Raw genomic sequence first — 19,337 nt, forward strand, 5'->3', positions numbered from 1 at the left:
GCCACATTGTTCACAAATTATCGACAGTGCGACGCCTTTTTTCTTCTGCGTGATTATCGTGAATGGCAGTGAAGGACTGAACTCACTGGAGGATATTCGAGAAAATAATATAATGTGTTCTTAAATATATAAAATAACAATACACGTTATTTACAACCTTGTGCTATTCTAGCTGAAAGATGCTATCTTCTTTGCTCAGGATTCTCTTTTTCCATGGTAAATATCTACCAATTATTTATTTTTTTCAAAAAACAAAACCTGGTTTGGAAAATCTCAGCATTCATCTGTAGACCTCACAATATAGATATCTTTTAATCTGTACCATATAATGTATTGCTGAAAAGAAACTGTATGTTCCATATTTATCAGTATTGTCTGTTAACAGCTAACTGTTCTGTCAGTCAAAAGTTACACTTGTTCTCACTCTCTTCTGTAATTACAGCCTTTCCCGTCTTGCTAAGCAGTTCCTTAGTTAGCTGCACTGCGCCCAAAACTCAGCACTCTTGCGACAAAATTAATCTTATTGAGAGCTCAGCTGGACACATTTTTAGTCCCTCTAGAGATTACGGCAATGGGAATGTTTCCTATCCATCTAGAGTGAACTGTGCATGGTACATCAAGATTCAGCCTGGTTCTGTCATCACTTTAAGGTGAAAAAGCTAAATATTTATATTATTTTCAATAACAATTGAATATCTTGTTTTTCAATAGTTTCTCTACATTTGACTTGGAGGAAGGGAGGCACCTCTGCAGTACCAAACCTTGTTGTGGTGATACGTGGCTCTCAATACTGAGCATTCCTTCTCACTCAGCACAGCCTTTGTTTAACTTTCCTGTTCAAGATACAGTCAACTTTTTGTATTGTGGCTCTTTGTCACTCCCTCCATTGATCTTTTCTGGTTCTGGACTGATTTTGACGTTTAAAACGGGCGATATAATTACAGGAGGGAAAGGCTTCGTCCTCGACTTTACTATTGGTATATTACTTCATAAATATTTCGTATTTCAATTCACTGAGTGAAAAATTTCCATTCAGATAAACCCATGAGAAATTATTGTGAGGACGATCACTTCCACTGCAGCAATGGCAAATGTATTCTTAAAACTTGGTTGTGCAATGGCTGGGACGAATGTGGAGATTCTTCCGACGAGCAAAATTGTACAGTGGCATGCAAAACAGGTTATTCTCATTGCAGTTCAAACAGTTCCCTTTGCTACGACTTTATCCACGGTCGATGTAATGGAATACTCGATTGCCCTGGTGGAGAGGACGAACAAGCTTGTGGTCAGTTCTAGTCTTAAGTATTTCTATTTCCACTGACTGTTGATCGTTTTCTTTTGACACAATAGCCTTAACTTGTGGGAATCAACTTCCCTGTCGGACTCGAGGAGGCTGCTATAGATCGGCTCAGCGCTGTGACGGGATGAACGATTGCCCAGACGGATCAGACGAAGAAGCATGCGACGCGGCGCTTTGTGGACCACATCGCGACGGCTTTCTCTGCCGTAATCGACATTGTGTTTCAGCCTCAGCTCGTTGCGATGGAGTCCAAGATTGTGGCGATTTCAGCGATGAAGAGACTTGCATGAAGGTAGAAGTACTACATAAATTTTGCGAAGAAAAACAATTTAATGTTACGTTTCAGATGTCTGTCATCACGGCTGTCATTCTGGGCTCTTTGATTTGCGGCCTTTTACTTGTTATTGCTGCCGGGTGTGGATTGCGGTTGTACCACTTGAGAGTAGCCCTAGAACAACGATGGTCGACCATTCGCCTTCAGCAACGCACCGTCCAGTATTTTAAAGATCATGACAGTTGTAACATTCACATTCAGCCATGTTTGTTTTTATAATTTAGTAGTCAAGATTTTGACGAGTTCGGACACAGAAGACCCGTGATGGGCAGATTACCACCCCCGAGCTACGCCCAAGCCACGGGTGCTGTGGATGTTTCATCGTCGTCAAGGACCATCTCCCCACTGGGCACTTACGTTCCATCCCAACGTCAGAGACAATCGAATCGCGTCCGCCGTCCTGCCCCACCGTTGCCAGAACCGCCAATGCCTTTACCATTACGGCTCTCTACGTCCGGTCCGTCCAGTGTTGAAGTGGAACTACGTGCACAGTTGTCCCCTAATGACATTACTGATCCATTACCGCAACCAGCTCAGCCATCCTCTCATTTGGCTGCTGGAAGTTTCCTGGCCCGTCTAGTGAGGCGAGTCTGGAGAAAAGATTCATCATCCAATGGAGGTGGTGGATCTGGCGATGGAGTGTCTTTCTCTCCTTCATCGCCCAGCTCATCCAGCCTCCCTGACGCTCAGGGTCCGATTGCACAAGATATGCACATCAATAGCGGAGGTGGCACGACCAATCCCAGTCGGACTGCCTATCATCTTTCTGCCTTCATTGCGCCCCGTTCAGATGATATTGACGATGCGGGAGACGACGATGAAGACGACGTTGACACGGAACCTCTCATCGAGTCTCATAGTCCCTAACTGTCCGTCATATTGATCTTTGTACATTTTGTCAGCCAACTATCAAAGAAATATCATATTTAATCTCATTTATCGAAGGGAAAAAAAAAGGAAAATCATATCATTAAGGGAAAAGAAATTGTAACAATATCACGAATATTGCATGAATTCTTGGGCAGATTGGTAAAGATCTGGATTGAGAAATGCAACCTTAAACTCTAAAAATAATATCAAGCTCCTAGGGAGGAAAACCTGCTTTAAATAATAAGAGTAAGCTACGGTATGGAACCAAACATTTTAGCTTGTTTTTAAGCCCTTCTGATTGGTAAGCCTGTTGTATGTGTGTGTTCAATATGAACGTGTGTATGTGTGCTAAAATGTACAGCCTTATTTTGAAATAAGATAAATTTTTATGTTAGTCGCCGTTCCCCCCCTTTTCATTTCCTTGTGTGCATCACTTTTAGGAAACCGATGTGGGTTGGAGTAACCTTGGACGATTTAATTTTATGTTTTGTCGCTATGAAATATTGTAACTCTAAACCCCGACCTAATTAGATTTAATTTCGAAGTTTTCACGGAATTCAGTTTACACCGGTTTTACATGTAAACGTTCCAGTTGACAGGTTTTAAGTTAGTAACATCAACCAAGTGTAAATAGCTGTGAGTTATTTTGACATTTGACGAGTGGATGTCTTATTCTTATCGCGCTGGTTTGTTGTATTTACAATATTTAAAGATATCTGAAACAAATGAAACCAACACCGGGCTGGAAATTAAAAAACAAAACAAAAAAAAGCTGAAAAACGATGATGGCTTAATCGTTTTGACGGCTACCGTAGTGTCCAGACACAGAAAACGGAAGCAAAAATGAAAGGAACGGGGCGTGGGAAGATAAACACAGACAATTATTTTAATTCTACTGCGCTGCAAAAAAAAAAGAGAAAAACATTCAAGAATTTGATAGTTTAAATACCAGCAATTACTAGGTGGTTTTTCTTTCGTCGACGAATGGCGACTGCGTATTGATGATAGACGTGATGAAACACTACTTCTTTGATTCGCACAATTGCTAATTACACAAGATATCCAACAGAGCGTCACAGTTTTTCAAGATGGTCGGCGGATGTCGTTCATGGCGTATTTGCTTGTCCAATTGCGAGCAACAGCGTTAAAACGGGCTCGTTTGTTTATGTACATCTCGGCTACATCAGCCTCCATGGCCACGGCGCAAAAAGGGTCCGTCAATAAGCTCTGTACCGATATAAGCACCTAAAATATCAGAAATAATCAAAGTAATATGGCTAGGGCTAAGTAATTAGGCATAGGGCTAAATGATCTGATCATACCTTGGCTATGGTTAGGGCAAGACTCCAGTTATGCTGGATACAGTCCAGTCCAATATCACCGTGTCGTGAGATATTCGGATGAAAGATCTTTGTCGCAAAGCGTACCGAAGGTGGCCGGATGGGATAGCTGTGTGGAATCTGAACGTGCAAGTAGAAAACGCCTCCCTCATAGGGGCTGCTCGTCGGTCCTGTAATGGATGCTTGCCAATGACTCCATGCTCGATCTAGTGGGGTAGCTCGAATTCCTTCAGGAGGATCCGTACAAAATACTACAAGGAAATATTTATCAGCGAATTTACAACTTGTAGAAAATAATTTTTTACTCACTCCGCCATTCATTACAGAGGCGATTGTTACGCCAGTGATTTGAAGGCTCCCAAGCTCCTTCCTCTTCAACGTTCGAACGGTGTAAGCAATACAAACACGGAGAACTATCTACTCTAAAATGGAAAACAAATCAGTGCACAAGTTCGTGGAAGGAAAAGGAGTTCGAATTTTACAAGTTGGAAAAAACTCCGGCCCATTCTGCTACCGCATAGTTGGGTCGAAAGAGTGGCCATCTTCGGAAAGTGAATTGATTCCATTGATCGTTGGTTATGCATTCGGCTACAAGCTGCTGCCACCTCTTACAAACTTTTGAGGCGCTCCATAACGATATATCGTCCAGATGCGAAAATACCTCCATTAGCACTGCCATAATTTTGGAGAACAATAATACAGTCATTAGCTACATAATTTCTATTCACTGTTTTCAATGCCACTCACATTCTGGGGGTAATGCCTGTACTGCCGTCAGTATGGAGTCTGCTAGTCTTGGGGTAGAAAGGAGGGACAGCTGTTCGGCAAGCCTAGCAAATGAAAAGGAATCTATAGGAAATCAGCTATGGGTTTTGATGTCTGAAACGAACCTGTCAATTTTGAGGGGTGCTACAGCCCATCGATATGGCTCTGCCCTTCTAGGTGCAGCAGGTGAGAGGGCTGGATGGGAACAATTTTGTCCATGAGAGCCACAGTAACCATTATCCTTGAAATCAGTTGGCAAATCAGTTGGTTCATCATTTCCAGAGTCTTCATCATCTGTCTTATGCTGGGTAAACAAAGTTATTATTCAGCACAACGGAAGGATACGAACAAAACATTTATTCGAAGAGAAAATTTACTTCACTAAAATTGGCCTCTGCTGGTTGATTGATGTTGTCTGGGAACAGAAAAAGGTGGCAGGTGGTGCAAGCGTGTTGACCAAAACAGGGCCCATAATAGCCATCACAGTGACTACAGACTTGGTTGGGAAAGTTGAAGGAATCATCAACCAGTTCCTCTACAGCCAGAGGGTCAACAAGGATGTCTCCTTCATCAACCCAAGCTAAATCGTCTTGGCCTTCATCGTCGACATCATTCCTCGAAGCCATATTATTTGGAATCACAACGATATTGCCGCTTCCTTCATTGGCCAAGTATTCGGCAGCATGTCAAGGTCGTTTTTCGGCCAAAGTTATCCTATTCAAACTTATATTTCGTTGGCGTTGAAAGTAATATTACTTAAGTTATGTACAGCAACAGCTTTGCAAGCTATAACACATTAGGGAAGGTTTTTTAAGGTATGCAAATGAAGACACTTTTGATTTCAAGCAGCAAAGGAATTTGAGTAAACTGCAATGCAGTTGACATCAGCTGAGATGTACGGAAGAGGATCAAAATTCCGCTAGATGGTAGTATAATCATGTAAACAAACTCTAATATTTATTTGTTTACAGGAATTTCCTGGATTCATGAAGCTACTGGGGTTCTATTTAAACAGATGGCTTTAAGCCAAGATTGCAAAAATAATTTTGACTTGCTGGAAACAGAAAAATCAGAAAATATATTTAAACAAGTTGGCTTTTTTATGGCTTTGCGAAGATGCCAAAGACGAAAAGTTAACTTCTTTTCCCATGAAAAAGCATGAGAGACGTGCAACATCTATATCTTAACCACTCGTCAAATCTTGGACCTGATATAAAATGAAACTAGTTTGTGAAAGCATTTAAAAGTAAAGTTTTAAGTTCGAAATCGCAACGACTATCAATATTGTATGAAAATTGTTTGTAGGGGTTAATAAAAGGCTCAGGTATGTGTCCATCTTTATTTAATGATCTACCGCAAATGACACGTATGAACAATAAAGACCAGTCACGGAATTTGAAATTATTGAACGTTACGAAATTTTGGAAACGGTTTTGGAATTTGGATATCCCTTAGGTATTTTATGCATTTTCGGTGTTACGTTCTTTTGTTTTGTTTTTTCCCGCATGGAATTCCGCATTTTTAGGCAATCCCCCTTTTTATCGTGAACCGCTGTGAAACATGACACCAAGACTTCCGAATTCTGTAATGGTTAAAAGACAAATGAACGTTCACAGGATGTATAGAATAAAGATCGTAAGTTTCATTGTGTTTGTATCTAATGTCATCCAGTCATAGCCTTAGTAATATCTTTTGCATTTATAACTTAATTACACTATTTTTCGTTCTTTGTCTGCCGAAAAAGTGCTTTCATTGTGTGTAATCACATGACAAGTAGTGGTAGGTTGCTCATTGTTTCATAAGCTTTTCATTGCCTCTTCAATTAGGAGGAAATCGTTGGTCTCTGGCGAACACGAGACCGTGTATCTTACTTTGTAATGCCCGTCGGTACAACAGTATACAAATGGATCAACATTGTAAGTGATACATGTTTGTTGACAGGAACAAGTTAACATCAACATTCATTTCCCATTCTGCATTCTCCTTCTTTCTTATCTAGAGGAAAGGAAGGATAAAGTCCACACTGGATGGGCTGCTTACCAGGTCGTGCCCTTTTGCCATCTGTAGATGATGATGGCAGCCACTGACTGCTGCACCCCTCAGAACTGATAGAAATTCATCGAGTGCTGGCCGGCGACGAGATTCTTTGATCGCCTGACCTCGGATTCAAATTGGCATCTTATACATACGGACGAGGTGGCTATAGTTTTGCCTTTTAGTTTATCTCCTCCGTCCCCCTTTAACTTGTATAACTGCCAACGACCTTGTGAAATGGTTCTTGTCATCTTTCCAAGAGTTTTTTTAAGTTCACAACAGTCGGAAAATTCCCGAAAACAAAACAAGTCTAGGGCATATTTCAAGGTTATAGCCTACTGTTACATATTGGATGGAAGACGAACATCTAATGTAAGTATTACTTTCTATATTGAAAAAACTGTTTGTATGGCTAGTTGTGACATTGGCGATTCCCAGACAGACGCCATATGATCGTCGTTAACTTCAACCAAACAGACAAAGATTGAGGCGTGCGCTTCTGCAAAGGACGACTTGCCGTACCCACCCATCTATTTGAAAATATTTAAAGTCAGTACCAAGTTGCAGAACGAGTCCCATTTCAAAATTTGTTTGATTTGGGACAGTCCGATTTCCTATTACAATTTATCTTGACGTGTTTCAACAGTAAAACTAGCAGCCCCTACAAACATTAAGAAAACATACGGTATCATATAAACTTGTGTCCTCACAGCCTTTTAGGCATAGATATTCTACCTTCGGCCTTGACATGGGTGATATCATATGATATATGGTAGACATACGCTGTAGGGTTTTGATATCGAACGGACGTGCTCAAAGATCGTCGCATTATACAGTTAAGATGCTGTAGAAACATAGGGCAAAGCAAAACATCTCTTGGAAAGATTATACATTTGAATATGTTCGATATAGACTGATGTGAACTGTAATTCTTTTGATTTAGCAGTGTCAGCAGGAAAAACCCAGAAAAGTTTATGGCGACGTCATTAAGCAATACGCGTCAATCTCGGATTCACTTATCGCTGTGGAATGAAGGAACTCGTGGAGAAAAAGGATACCATCTGCTTCATTGCGTTGATGTCAAGGGTCGGCATCAGCCACTGGCGTCCTCTTCGACTTCGCTCTTATCTTTGACTTGAGCTTCATCCAATATTCATCGGCAAACGACTACACAAATTTTTTTCATGTCGTCCATCATATAATGGAACTGAAAAAACTTCTGCCACTACATAACATCCGCGGACTTGGCAGTAGCAGCAGAACAAGTGCCAAATTGTTCTATTCCACATCTCGACCACCGAGCTCCATTACTCGTCGCCAATCGCAGCAGCCAAGGATTTCCTACATTTTTGTAGTACGGTTAGTTAGCGGATTAAGTCTGTCTCAAAATGATGTCGTTTCATTACCTGTTAAAATGTTTCTGTTTTCCGCATTTCAGGTAACGTTGAATAGGAGAGTTGAAATAAAAAATGAGGCGGGCGAATAGGCCTCCAAATGGTGTGTTCCTGGCCGGCTTAGTCGGATTAGCTGTCGTTTTCACTTGTGGCTTCATCTCGACCGCAGTGGCAGCGCCGTTAGAAAATGTTGAATCGTCTTTGTCCGATGAGGTACCATAACTGCTAATTTGTTTTTTAAGATGGCTAATTTCTTTTGTTTAATTGAAAACGCCATTAGATGATGACGATTCACAAAGTTGGTCGTAGGTGGATTCCCGTTCGAGTAAGAATCAATCACGAAGAAGAGACAATTTGGTCGGTTCCAGTTTCGACACACGGTGATCACCATGAGCTGGAGACACTCTACGATTTCAAAGCTGTAAAAATCGATTCTCGTTTTTCAATTCATCATTGTTTGGTTCTAATTTTTCTTTTAAAAAATGCAGGGAATTGCAGTTTATCGGGCCGAAGGTGAAAACATCTGCTACGTTGAACAGTTGGCTGACCTAAAATTCGATCAACAATTGAAGGCCATTAAGGAGCGATCGCTTCACAAATTGTTCGTCAGACAGGCGCCGCGCACGTTATACATCGTCAATGCAACGGTATTTTCCTACACGTTTTTAAACTAATTTATTCTTGTCTTTACATTGGTGAATAATAGACGGATCTGACCGATGCGCGATTAAATGCCATCTGTGAAGGAAGAGAAATCCACATGTTGATCAGCGATCTGGAACAAGCAACTCAACTGATGGAAGGTATTTATCTATAATGTTAACAACGCCATCTAGTGGTCGATTTCAAAATCAATTCCCGGAAACGCAGAGAACAGCGAGACGCCCAAAGTGAGATCAAAGAGATCAGCCCACCCGCCGCAACAGACTTCACGATCGGAGTCTTCGAGCTCCTGGGAATCCTCCTCATCTAGCAGCAGTAGAAACGGACAACTCCAGACTTCCAGCAATTCGGAGAAGTCACAGAGTTCATCTACCGACCAGTCTGGTACCAAGAATCACAGACGCTGGGAAACTGCCAGTGCATCCAGCACCAATGGACCTGGCAAAGGACCGGTGGCTTGGACTGGTCCCATTCCTCGTGATGCGACCGTCACTCAAACGGCCGGCTCATCTCAGAAAACGTATACGTGGAAGGTGACGGATGCCAACGGTTACACGACTACTCACACGTATACAGGACCACTGGGACCCGACAGAACTCCCGTTCGAATCCAAATGCCTTCAGAGCTGGACGTAGGTGGTCCGAGTCCCAGCAGTTCGAGCCGATCGTCCAATGCTCAGACTGGGCCCATTCCCCGCGATGCGACCGTCACTCAAGAGGCCGGATCATCTCAGAAAACGTACACGTGGAAAGTGAAGGATGCCAACGGTTACACGACTACTCACACGTATACGGGATCACTGGGCCCCGACAGAACTCCCATTCGAATCCAAATGCCTTCAGAGTTGGACGTAGGTGGTCCGAGTCCCAGCATTTCTGGCCGCCGACCTGTCAGTTCATGGACTGGTCCCATTCCCCGCGATGCAACCGTCACTCAAGAGGCTGGATCGTCTCAGAAAACGTACACGTGGAAAGTGAAGGATGCCAACGGTTACACAACGACCCATTCGTATACAGGCCCATTGGGACCCGACAGAACTCTCGTTCGAATCCGAATGCCTTCAGAGCTGGACGGAGGTGGGACGAATACCAGCATTTTGAGCCGATCGTCCAAGGCTTGGACTGGACCTATCCCTCGCGACGCTACCGTCACCCAGACGCCCGGCTCTTCTCACAAGACGTACACCTGGAAGGTGACGGACGCCAACGGCTACACGACGACTCACACGTATACGGGATCGTTAGGAGCTGACCGAATACCCATTCAATTGGACTTGGTTTCCAATACAGCAGCCAGTAGTCTCGAGCGGTCACGAACGCAACAACCAACTCGCCATCTTGTTGCTGAATCACGCACTTTCGAACAACAGCAATCTGCAATTCAACAACGGCAGCAACAACGTCAACAGCAATCATCGGCATCCCAGTTGGCTGACTGCACCTCGCAGGAACAAAAGCAACAGCGTGGAGCCAATATCGAGGACCAACGGCGTGCGGCTCACCAAGAGGAAGAATATTCCCATCAAGAATGGGAGCGTCATGAAGAGCACGAGCCAGAAGAAGAGATCGGTCAAGTTGAGAGTCAGCAAGTACTTCGTGGACAGAAACAACAACGTCAACAGCAATCATCGACATCCCAGTCTTCTACCCGAGGTTTGCAGCAGCAACAGCGTGGAATCAATGTCGAAGGACAACAACGTGCGGCTCACCAAGAAGAAGAATATTCCAAACAAGAATGGGAGCATCAGGAAGAGGACGAGCTAGAAGAGGACGATCAAGTTGAAAGACAGCAAGTACTTCGGGGAGAGAAACAACAACGTCAACAGCAATCATCGTCATCCCAGACGTCTAACCGCAGCTCGCAGCAACAAAAGCAACAGCAACAGCGTGGAATCGTTACCGAGGAACAACGACTAGCGGCTCGCCAAGAAGAAAATTCCAATCCAGAATGGGAGGGTCAGGAAGAGCTAGAAGAGGTCGGTCAAATTGAAAGACAGCAAGTACTACAGGGACAGAAACAACAACGTCAACAGCAATCATCCACATCCCAGTCTTCTAACCGCGGCTCGCAGCAGCAAAAGCAACAGCATCAATCCGTTACCGAGGAACAACGACGGGCGAATCGCAAAGAAGAATATTCCGGCCAAGAATGGGAGCGTCAGGAAGAGCACGAGCCAGAAGAGGTCGGTCAAGTTGACAGACGGCAAGTTCACCGGGAACAGAAACAACAACGTCAACAGCAATCATCGACATCCCAGGCGTCTAACCGCAGCTCGCAACAACAAAAGCAACAGCAACAGCGTGGAATCATTACCGAGGAACAACGACTAGCGGCTCGCCAAGAAGAAAATTCTAATCAAGAATTGGAGCATCAGGAAGAGCACGAGCCAGAAGAAGAGGTCAATCAAGTTGAGAGTCAGCAAGTACTTCGGGGACAGAAACAACAACGTCAACAGCAATCATCGACATCCCTGTCTTCTAACCGCGGCTCGCAGCAGCAAAAGCAACAGCATCAAGTCGTTACCGAGGAACAACGACGGGGCTCGCCAAGAAGAAAATTCTAATCAAGAATGGGAGCGTCAGGAAGAGCTAGAAGAGGTTGGTCAAGTTGAAAGACAGCAAGTACTACCGGGAACAGAAACAACAACGTCAGCAACAGTCATCCACATCCCAGTCTTCTACCCGAGGTTTGCAGCAGAAACAGCAACAGCGTGGAGTCAATATCGAAGGACAACAACGTGCGGAGGAATATTCCCATCAAGAATGGGAGCGTCAGGAAGAGCACGAGCCAGAAGAGGACGATCAAGTTGAAAGACAGCAAGTACTACAGGGACAGAAACAACAACGTCAACAGCAATCATCGACATCCCAATCAACAAGCCGCACTTCGCAGCAACAAAAGCAACAGCGTCGAGTCGATAACGAGGACCAACGACGGGGGGCTCGCCAAGAAGAACATTCCCATCAAGAATGGGAGCATCAGGAAGAGCACGAGCTAGAAGAGGTCGGTCAAGTTGAGAGACAGCAAGTACGTCAGGGACAGAAACAACGTCAACAGCAATCATCGACATCCCAGTCGTCTAACCGCGGCTCGCAGCAGCAAAAGCAACAGCATCAAGTCGTTACCGAGGAACAACGGCGGAGGGCTCGCCAAGAAGAAAATTCCAATCGGGAATGGGGACGTCAGGAAGAGCACGAAGAGGTCAATCAGTTTGAGAGGCAGCCAGCACGCTATGGGCAGAAACAACAACGCCAACAACAGTCATCGACATCTCAATCGACTAGCCGCGGTTCGCAGCAGCAAAAGCAACAAATCGTTACCGAGGAACAACGACGTGCGGCTCGCAAAGAAGAAGAACAATCCCAACAAATTAGAAAGCGAAAGTTAGAGAGTAACAGCAGCAATGGAACTAGCAGCAGCAATGTAACTAGCAGTAGTCACACCAAGTACATTAGCACTGGTTTCGTGCCACTTGGCAGTCAACCAATCAATATCCAGCTGCAACCGGCACTCATGGTGCCTTTTCTTTTTTCGCCTTCCGTTGCATCGTTGTTGTCCAGCTCAATGTCGGCTTCTTCGTCGTCTTCGTCGAAAAATGGCTCGTCGTCGTCGACGGTGTGCCAAACTTCTGGTTACACGAAGAAATGCCAATTTGTCTACGGTCCCGAAAAGACGACGAAAATTTGCGAACTGGTACCCGTCGAATCGACTGGAAATTGCTAATCCATAATCGTCGATTACAATAATCCGATCGGATTATCGTTGAATATCCAATTTCCGGGAAAAACAAATTGTCCTGTCTGAAAATCCACAAATAAATTTCACTGATTCATTAACTCCAGCCCAACTATTTAGATGCTTTGTATCTCTTGACGTTTTCCTCCTCATTTACTGTAAAACTGTTGAATCATTTACTCACGAAAGAAAAATGAAATTAGCACTGATAAAATCTAAGCTCTACTCTTCCATGAGAGACCAAGATTTACACCGGGTTTTGTTTTCACACTGTCATCGCCTTGGCGAAGAGAATTTGTTTTTTAAATCTCGACTGGAATGGTCATGTAGTCGAACTTAATACAAATAAGTCTAATCAACTCTTTCTCAAGTTGTATTTTTGCGTCAATTGTCCGGTAGATGGTTGAACGAGGAGACTGTTTGGCCACAACTTCAATGGAAGTTTCAACTGAAAAAAGTTGAACTTCTTTGGTCCAAACCACCGTTGACCTTCAGCTGAACTTCAAGTCCTTCTCTTTATATTTGTTTAGCTTCAACTTTTAGTCCCCATGATGGGGAATTATTCTGATCAGCTTGTCGTGGGTGGTATACAAATGGTTTGGTTAGGATCTGTCGGCCAATCACGTTTGCTGCCCGGACATGAAATGTTATTACGAAAGAGATCAAGGGTGTGCTGTATGTTACAATTTGGGCATTTCCATCCTAATGTCGGGTGAATAAAAGGGGCGGCGTGGTGGCTGGCAAGAGGTGACATCTGGAACGGTGCTGCAATGTGGTTATTCAAAGTAAGACGCAACGCGAACCATCGAGTTTCGAACCTTGAATCATTTTTTTTTTAAGAGTCGAAGCTGTCTTTACACAATCATTTAAAGAAAAGTTCACTGCGTTAAGAAGCTATTCGTCTACTGCATACGACAACTGGTGGCCAACTCGAGAACTAGCCCTACTGCGCTTTTAATTCCGCATTTTAGCTTGGGGACGTTCTTGCAACAATAGAATTCTTAAGATTTCGTCCACGTTGTGGTAGGTAAGATTTGTATTGTGATGACTCAAATCGAATGGGCATTCCATACTTTGCTTTTATCTGTTGACATCGTGTTTGATCGAGAATGTAATCGAATCAATTAAGTGCGGGCTTGAATTGTGTCTGCACAAAAGATGAAGTGCGTCCCATTCATCGTCATCCTTTGCGTTTTTGTCAATGCCAAATTCGACCAAGAGTTTAATCGTATCGTATTGCTCCTACAAACTTTAAGAAAACAGACGGCGTCACTTACACATGTGTTCCCACAGCTTTTTAGGCCATGTTATAGATATTCTACCTTCGGCCTTGACATAGAAGTGTGACACCACATGTTGTATGGTAGACATGCTGTAGAGTTTAGATATCGAACCGACGTGCTCAACGAAATGGGGATCGATGGCGGATATGGGTCGTAGTTGGCTTACTGTAGAAATATCTATTGGAAAGATTATGCATTTGAATACGTTCGAAAAAGATCAAAGTGAACTGTAATTCTTTTGATTTAGCAGTGTCAGCAGAGGAAAAACCAGAAAAGTTGATTGTGACGTCATTAAGCAATACGCATCAACCTCGGATTCGATTATCGGATTGGAATAGAGCAACTCGTTGGAAAAAAAATGTTGAAACATCATCGCCAATATTTACTGATCGTCCAATGGCCCAGATAAACAACAAGAAAAGGTAAGTTAATCATTAAAATGAAACGAATCATTATTTTAAAAAATAATCAAGATACGTTTAAGCAGAAAATGAACTGTTGCAAACATCGTTTGGCCATTTCATCATGCATCGCCTTGGCGCTGAATCCCCAAAAAATAATTAGAAAAACGATGGACGTCAGTACAGTTGAAATGGCGCTGGTCAGCTCGACCTCGAGCAAGCCAATCATCCAGCAGCAAAGTATACAAGTAGTTAATGTAAATATGATGGACCGTCTGCTTCATCGCGTCGATATCTCGTGTCGGCATCAGCCACTGGCGTCTTCTCCGTCTCCCCTCCCTCATCCTTGACTTTTGCTCCATCCGATATTCATCGTCAACACAAATTTCTTCACGTCGCCTATCATATCATTGAAGTGAAAGAACTGCTGCGACTGCATACCGTCCCCAAACTTCGCACTACGCAGTAGCAGCAGAACAAGTGTCCAATCTATCGCACATCTCGACGAACCAGTTCCATTACTCGTCGCCAGCAGCCAGAGATTTTCTACATTTTGTGGTGCGGTTTGTTAACGGATAAAAAAAATCATATCTCAAAATGATGTCGTTTCATTGCCTGTTAAAGTGTTTCTCTTTTTCGCATTTCAGGTAACGTTGAATAGGGGAGTTGAAGAAAAAAAAATGAGGCGGGCGAATAGGCCTCCAAATGGTGTGTTCCTGGCCGGCTTGGTCGGATTAGCTATCGTTTTCATCTGTGGCTTTATGTCTACCGTAGTGACAGCGCAGTTAGAAAATGAGGAATCGTCTTTGCCCGATGAGGTATCATAACTGCTAATTAGTTTTTTTTTTAAGATGGATAATTTATTTAATTGAAAATTAGATGATGACGATTCATAAAGTCGGTCGTAGGAGGATTCCCGTTCGAGTAAGAATTAATCACGAAGAGGAAACAATTTGGTCGGTTCCAGTTTCGACACACGGTGACCACCATGAGCTGGAGACACTCTACGATTTCAAATCTGTAAATATCGATTTTCATTTAGAATTTTTCATCGTTTGACTTTCTTTGTTTTTTCCTTTAAAACATCAATAAAATTCAGGGAATCGCAGTTTATCGGGCCGAAGGCGAAAACATCTGCTACGTGGAACAACTGGTCGACCTCAGTTTCGATCAACTGTTGAAGGCCATTAAAGAGCAATCGCTTCACGAAGTGTTTGTCAGACAGGCGCCCCGCACATTATACATCGTCAATGCAACGGTATTTTCCTATTTAATTCCGCAGCCAAACGTTTTTAAACTGATTTGTTCTTATCTTTACACAATGTGGAATACTGGTGAATAATAGACGGAACCGACCGATGCGCGATTAAATGCCATCTGTGAAGGAAGAGAAATCCACATGTTGATCAGCGATCCGGAACAAGCTAATCAACCAATTGAAGGTATTTACCTATAATTTTAACAACGCCATCTAGTGCTCGATTTCAAAATCAATTCCCGAAACGCAGAGAGCAGTGAGACGCCCAAAGTGAGGTCAAAGAGATCAGCTAACCCATGGCAACCGACTTCAAGTTCGGCGTGGGCCAAAGCCACACTGGACTCGGCTGAATCTCGTACTAATGGAAACGGATACGCCCAGGCTTACAGCAATTTAGGCGAGGATTCGTCCTACCCTCCTACCAAAAATCACAGACGATTGGAAGCTACCAGCGCATCGGGCACATTTGCCCGACGACCGGACACTCGTAACCTCGAGTCCAACAGCGATGGTCAATTGCAACAAGGAAGACAAATGTCTCAGTTCAGTTTCCAGCAATCGTTTCAATCACCTGAAAAGGGACACTCCATGTCCTCGTTCTCTTCACCTTCAATGATGGGCGGCTCTCCGATGGAACGATCGGGACTGTCGAATAGCTTCAGCAGTTCCAGCTCGTTTTCTCACTCTTCTCTGATGGACGCCTCTGATTTGCAATCGATGATGATGCCCGTTGGACGTCATATGCCTCAAGGCAACACTAAAGGACCTGGCAAAGGACCGGTAGCTTGGACTGGCTCCATTCCTCGTGATGCGACCGTCACCCAAGAGGCTGGATCGTCTCAGCTGACGTACACTTGGAAAGTGCAGGATGCCAACGGTTACTCAACGACCCATTGGTATACAGGACCATTGGGCCCCGACAGAACTCCCATTCGAATTCAAATGCCTTCAGAGCTGGACGTAGGTGGTCCGAGTCCCAGCATTTTGGGAGGTGGCCGCCGACCTGTCAGTTCATGGACTGGCCCCATTCCCCGCGATGCAACCGTCACTCAAACGGCCGGTTCAACTCAGAAAACGTACACGTGGAAGGTGACGGACGCCAATGGTTACACGACTACTCACTGGTATTCGGGACCGTTAGGACCTGACCGAGTACCCATCCAATTGGGCTTCGATTCCGACATAACGACCAACATCCCCCAGCAGCCACAACCGCAACAACCAGCTCACCGTCGCGTAGCTGAATCGCGGACTGTCCAGCAACAGCAACAACAGCAATCCATCATCCAACAGCAACAACAACAGCAATCTGTCATCCAACAACAACAGCAACAGCAACGAGTGAGTCAGCCCCAACATCCACGACGCGTCGTATACCAACAACCTCAACAGCCGCAGCAACTTCAACCACAACAGCCGCAACAACCCGACTTCCAGCACATGGTCGGTCAGGTTGAGAGACAACAAGTCCAACAACAAGTCCATCAAGTGCAAGAACAACAACGTCAACAGCAATCAACATCCCAATCGACTAGCCGCATTTTGCAGCAACAAAAACAACAACAAGAGCAACAGCGTCGAGTAGCCATCGAAGAACAGCGACGTGTGGCCATCGAATTGGAACAGCAAAGACGTGCAGCTGCTTTAGAGGAACAACAAAGACTGGCAGCCGCTCGTCAAGAAGAAGAGGAACGCCAACAAGAATTGGCCCGTCAGAGAGAGCAGCAATTGGAAGAGGAAAGACGTCGCGTGGCTTTGGAAGAGCAACAACGTCGAATCGCTTTGGAAGAACAGCAACGTCGCGCAGCTCTGGAAGAACAGCAACGTCGCGCTGCCGCCGAAGAAAAACAACGCAGGGAGGAACAACAACGTCGCGCAGCTATGGAGGAACACGAGCGCAAACAGCAGTTGATCCGCCAGAGGGAACAGCAGTTGCAACAGCAGCGGATCGAACAGCAACGCATCGAGCAGCAGCGAATCGAACAGCAACGCATCGAACAGCAGCGTCGCGCTGAATTGGAAGAATACGAACGTCAACAGATGAAACGGCAACAGGCGAAGCGACAACAGGAAGAAGAGGAACGCGTTGCTATGCAAGAATACGAACGCCAACAAGAATTGTACCATCAACAAAAACAATCGCATCAAATGACGTCACATCAATCCATTAATAAAGAACAAGTGGTCCACCGGGAACAAGTGGCGCCGGGAGACGGACACATGATGGAAGAATCGACTATGTTGAAAATCATGGAAGAACAACAGCAAGAAAAGAGCCACCAATCAGCGGCTGAAGAGGAACATCATCGACGCGAACATCACTGGACGGTTGGCAATCGCAACGGAGGTCGTCAATCGGTTGCCACTCAACAACATCAACAATCGCAACAGCAAAGCAGCAGCCATGGCAGCAGCACGAGCGTCAACAGTCAGAGGGAATTCGCTAGGAGGAGTCACAGAGATTCGACTCAAGCGTTTGTCGATCGCGGAGCTAACGGCCACGCAACCAACGGCAACGGTCGAAATGGCCGCGCTGAGGTGGTCACCACTTCGGCCACCAGCCATCAAACGGAAGCTCACGCTCCTTGCGACACCTGCCAACAATTGAATCAACTAGAAGGTGACATTAAGGACCTTTTCAGCAAACCTTCGTCGAGTCCGTCGGGTAGAGCTGATATTCCGATTGAGCACGATCACGAACCAGAAGCCCATCAACCGGACCTCGGCGGTGAAACGGAGCTTGGCATGGAAGGACCTGAAATGGAAACTCAACCGGAACCTGAGGCTCCTTATCAACCAGAAAGGCAACCAGAGTCTTACGTCCCGGAGCCTTATCAACCAGAACCCGAGCATCACGCACCTGAACCTGAATCATTACCAGACACTGAACCAGGTTATCTACCAGAACCGACTGATGTGGGCACAACAGGAGGCGAACCGGTCGAGTACGAAGAAACGGACCAAGTGATTTGCGAGGAAGATGAACAACAAGGTCAGCCTGGTGATCAAGACTACGGTACGACAGGTGGTTGTGGGGGTGGTCCATCCATGACCGCCACATCTTCCATTTTTGAACACCAGGTGTCGATGATCAGCGTCCCGATTCCGGCCATGATTGACCACGTGACCAATAGCAACAGCAGAAGCGGAACGTTTATGTCGTCTCATCACCAAACGGCTAATCAACCTTCGTCGACACCCAGTCAGACTTTGCCGGCCCGTCCGCAACCAGGACCGGCCCAAATGCCTCAACCAAAGTTAGTGAGCGGCAGCAAACATGTAACGAGCAGTAGTTACTCCAAGACGTACATAAGCAGTGGATTCGTGCCCATGGGCAGTCAACCAGCCAATGTCCAGCCGGCCATCATGATGCCTTCTATCTCTTCACCTTCCATGTCGTCTTCGTTGTTGTCCAGCTCAATGTCGGCCTCGTCTTCGTCCAATAAAGGCTCGTCGTCGTCGTCGACAATGTGCCAAGCTTCTGGTTACACAAGGAAATGCCAGATTGTCTACGGTCCCGTGAAAAGGACGAAGATTTGCGAAATGGTACCCATCGAATCGACAGGAAATTGCTGTTCCATTTGCTGAAAACCTAAATCGTCTATTACGATACATTTTCTTTGTTGATAAAAGTGTGGTTCATCCTTAATTCTTCTTCTATAATAATTTGTTTTTTAATCTTCTTTCCTTCTTTATATTTTGATTTTCCGCTTGCGCCAAGTTACGTTCATTCACTCATTTCAAATGACGACCGTGAATCTAGTTTTTTTTTATTTGAATCAAATTCCTCGAGCTCTGATCTTCCGCACATCACACAACTATAGACACACGTTCTCTTCCAGGCTTGCCAATTTGTCTCTAAATTTTGCCTGTGTAGGCTTTACAAATACACAACTTCCGGTTTAATGCTCTTTCAGGTATTTGCAATTTGACAATTAAAACGAGTTTGCATGTGTAGA

The 19,337-nt window shown here is 44.7% G+C and overlaps 6 protein-coding genes across 6 annotated transcripts in view; 5 read left to right on the forward strand and 1 right to left on the reverse strand.

Moving 5' to 3' along the window:
• The window catches only part of LOC130698614 (E3 ubiquitin-protein ligase Ufd4-like), a 43,782-nt gene that overhangs the window by 21,194 nt on the left and 3,251 nt on the right, over positions 1–19,337 (forward strand). The window lies entirely within an intron of this gene.
• On the forward strand, positions 31–2,898 carry LOC130698615 (low-density lipoprotein receptor-related protein 3-like). Its single transcript, XM_057521301.2, has 7 exons — positions 31–216; positions 443–650; positions 712–977; positions 1,037–1,285; positions 1,351–1,592; positions 1,647–1,795; positions 1,859–2,898. Exons 1-7 carry the CDS (start codon positions 180–182, stop codon positions 2,499–2,501), a joined length of 1,794 nt encoding a protein of 597 aa, XP_057377284.1. The 5' UTR covers positions 31–179; the 3' UTR covers positions 2,502–2,898.
• Positions 3,471–5,578, reverse strand: LOC130698613 (uncharacterized). The gene is made up of 7 exons (XM_057521299.2): positions 4,987–5,578; positions 4,735–4,913; positions 4,592–4,674; positions 4,327–4,516; positions 4,154–4,266; positions 3,827–4,095; positions 3,471–3,749 (listed from the first exon to the last, which is right to left on the reverse strand). The coding sequence occupies exons 1-7, from the start codon at positions 5,233–5,235 to the stop codon at positions 3,588–3,590; spliced, it is 1,245 nt and encodes a 414-aa protein (XP_057377282.1). The 5' UTR covers positions 5,236–5,578; the 3' UTR covers positions 3,471–3,587.
• On the forward strand, positions 7,865–11,401 carry LOC130698608 (uncharacterized). The gene is made up of 6 exons (XM_057521288.2): positions 7,865–8,002; positions 8,082–8,250; positions 8,318–8,458; positions 8,526–8,684; positions 8,744–8,840; positions 8,908–11,401. The coding sequence occupies exons 2-6, from the start codon at positions 8,113–8,115 to the stop codon at positions 11,262–11,264; spliced, it is 2,892 nt and encodes a 963-aa protein (XP_057377271.1). The 5' UTR covers positions 7,865–8,002; positions 8,082–8,112; the 3' UTR covers positions 11,265–11,401.
• On the forward strand, positions 7,886–19,284 carry LOC130698607 (centrosomal protein of 164 kDa-like). Its single transcript, XM_057521284.2, has 7 exons — positions 7,886–7,966; positions 14,649–14,678; positions 14,768–14,938; positions 15,000–15,140; positions 15,220–15,378; positions 15,466–15,562; positions 15,629–19,284. The coding sequence occupies exons 3-7, from the start codon at positions 14,801–14,803 to the stop codon at positions 18,964–18,966; spliced, it is 3,873 nt and encodes a 1,290-aa protein (XP_057377267.1). The 5' UTR covers positions 7,886–7,966; positions 14,649–14,678; positions 14,768–14,800; the 3' UTR covers positions 18,967–19,284.
• Positions 11,294–12,795, forward strand: LOC132087751 (putative mediator of RNA polymerase II transcription subunit 26; the record flags this gene model as incomplete). The annotated part of the gene is made up of 1 exon (XM_057521286.2): positions 11,294–12,795. A coding segment is annotated over one exon (1,131 nt), but the record flags the coding sequence as incomplete, so codon positions are not given.

Source organism: Daphnia carinata, chromosome 3, assembly GCF_022539665.2.
Source record: "Daphnia carinata strain CSIRO-1 chromosome 3, CSIRO_AGI_Dcar_HiC_V3, whole genome shotgun sequence".
NCBI lineage: Eukaryota > Metazoa > Arthropoda > Branchiopoda > Diplostraca > Daphniidae > Daphnia > Daphnia carinata.

Bases quoted from the DNA above. Each gene is read 5' to 3' on its own strand.
- LOC130698613 (XM_057521299.2), bottom strand. From the start codon at position 5,235: ATGGCTTCGAGGAATGATGTCGACGATGAAGGCCAAGACGATTTAGCT. The intron at 4,914-4,986 runs GTAAATTTTCTC...TTGTTTACCCAG, and splicing joins CAGAGGCCAATTTTAGTGAA to CATAAGACAGATGATGAAGA. The intron at 3,750-3,826 runs GTATGATCAGAT...CTGATATTTTAG, and splicing joins TTGCCCTAACCATAGCCAAG to GTGCTTATATCGGTACAGAG.
- LOC130698608 (XM_057521288.2), top strand. From the start codon at position 8,113: ATGAGGCGGGCGAATAGGCCTCCAAATGGTGTGTTCCTGGCCGGCTTA. The intron at 8,251-8,317 runs GTACCATAACTG...AAACGCCATTAG, and splicing joins AATCGTCTTTGTCCGATGAG to ATGATGACGATTCACAAAGT. The intron at 8,685-8,743 runs GTATTTTCCTAC...GGTGAATAATAG, and splicing joins TATACATCGTCAATGCAACG to ACGGATCTGACCGATGCGCG.
- LOC130698607 (XM_057521284.2), top strand. From the start codon at position 14,801: ATGAGGCGGGCGAATAGGCCTCCAAATGGTGTGTTCCTGGCCGGCTTG. The intron at 15,141-15,219 runs GTAAATATCGAT...AATAAAATTCAG, and splicing joins CACTCTACGATTTCAAATCT to GGAATCGCAGTTTATCGGGC. The intron at 15,379-15,465 runs GTATTTTCCTAT...GGTGAATAATAG, and splicing joins TATACATCGTCAATGCAACG to ACGGAACCGACCGATGCGCG.
- LOC130698615 (XM_057521301.2), top strand. From the start codon at position 180: ATGCTATCTTCTTTGCTCAGGATTCTCTTTTTCCATG. The intron at 217-442 runs GTAAATATCTAC...CTGTAATTACAG, and splicing joins CAGGATTCTCTTTTTCCATG to CCTTTCCCGTCTTGCTAAGC. The intron at 978-1,036 runs GTATATTACTTC...ATTTCCATTCAG, and splicing joins CGTCCTCGACTTTACTATTG to ATAAACCCATGAGAAATTAT.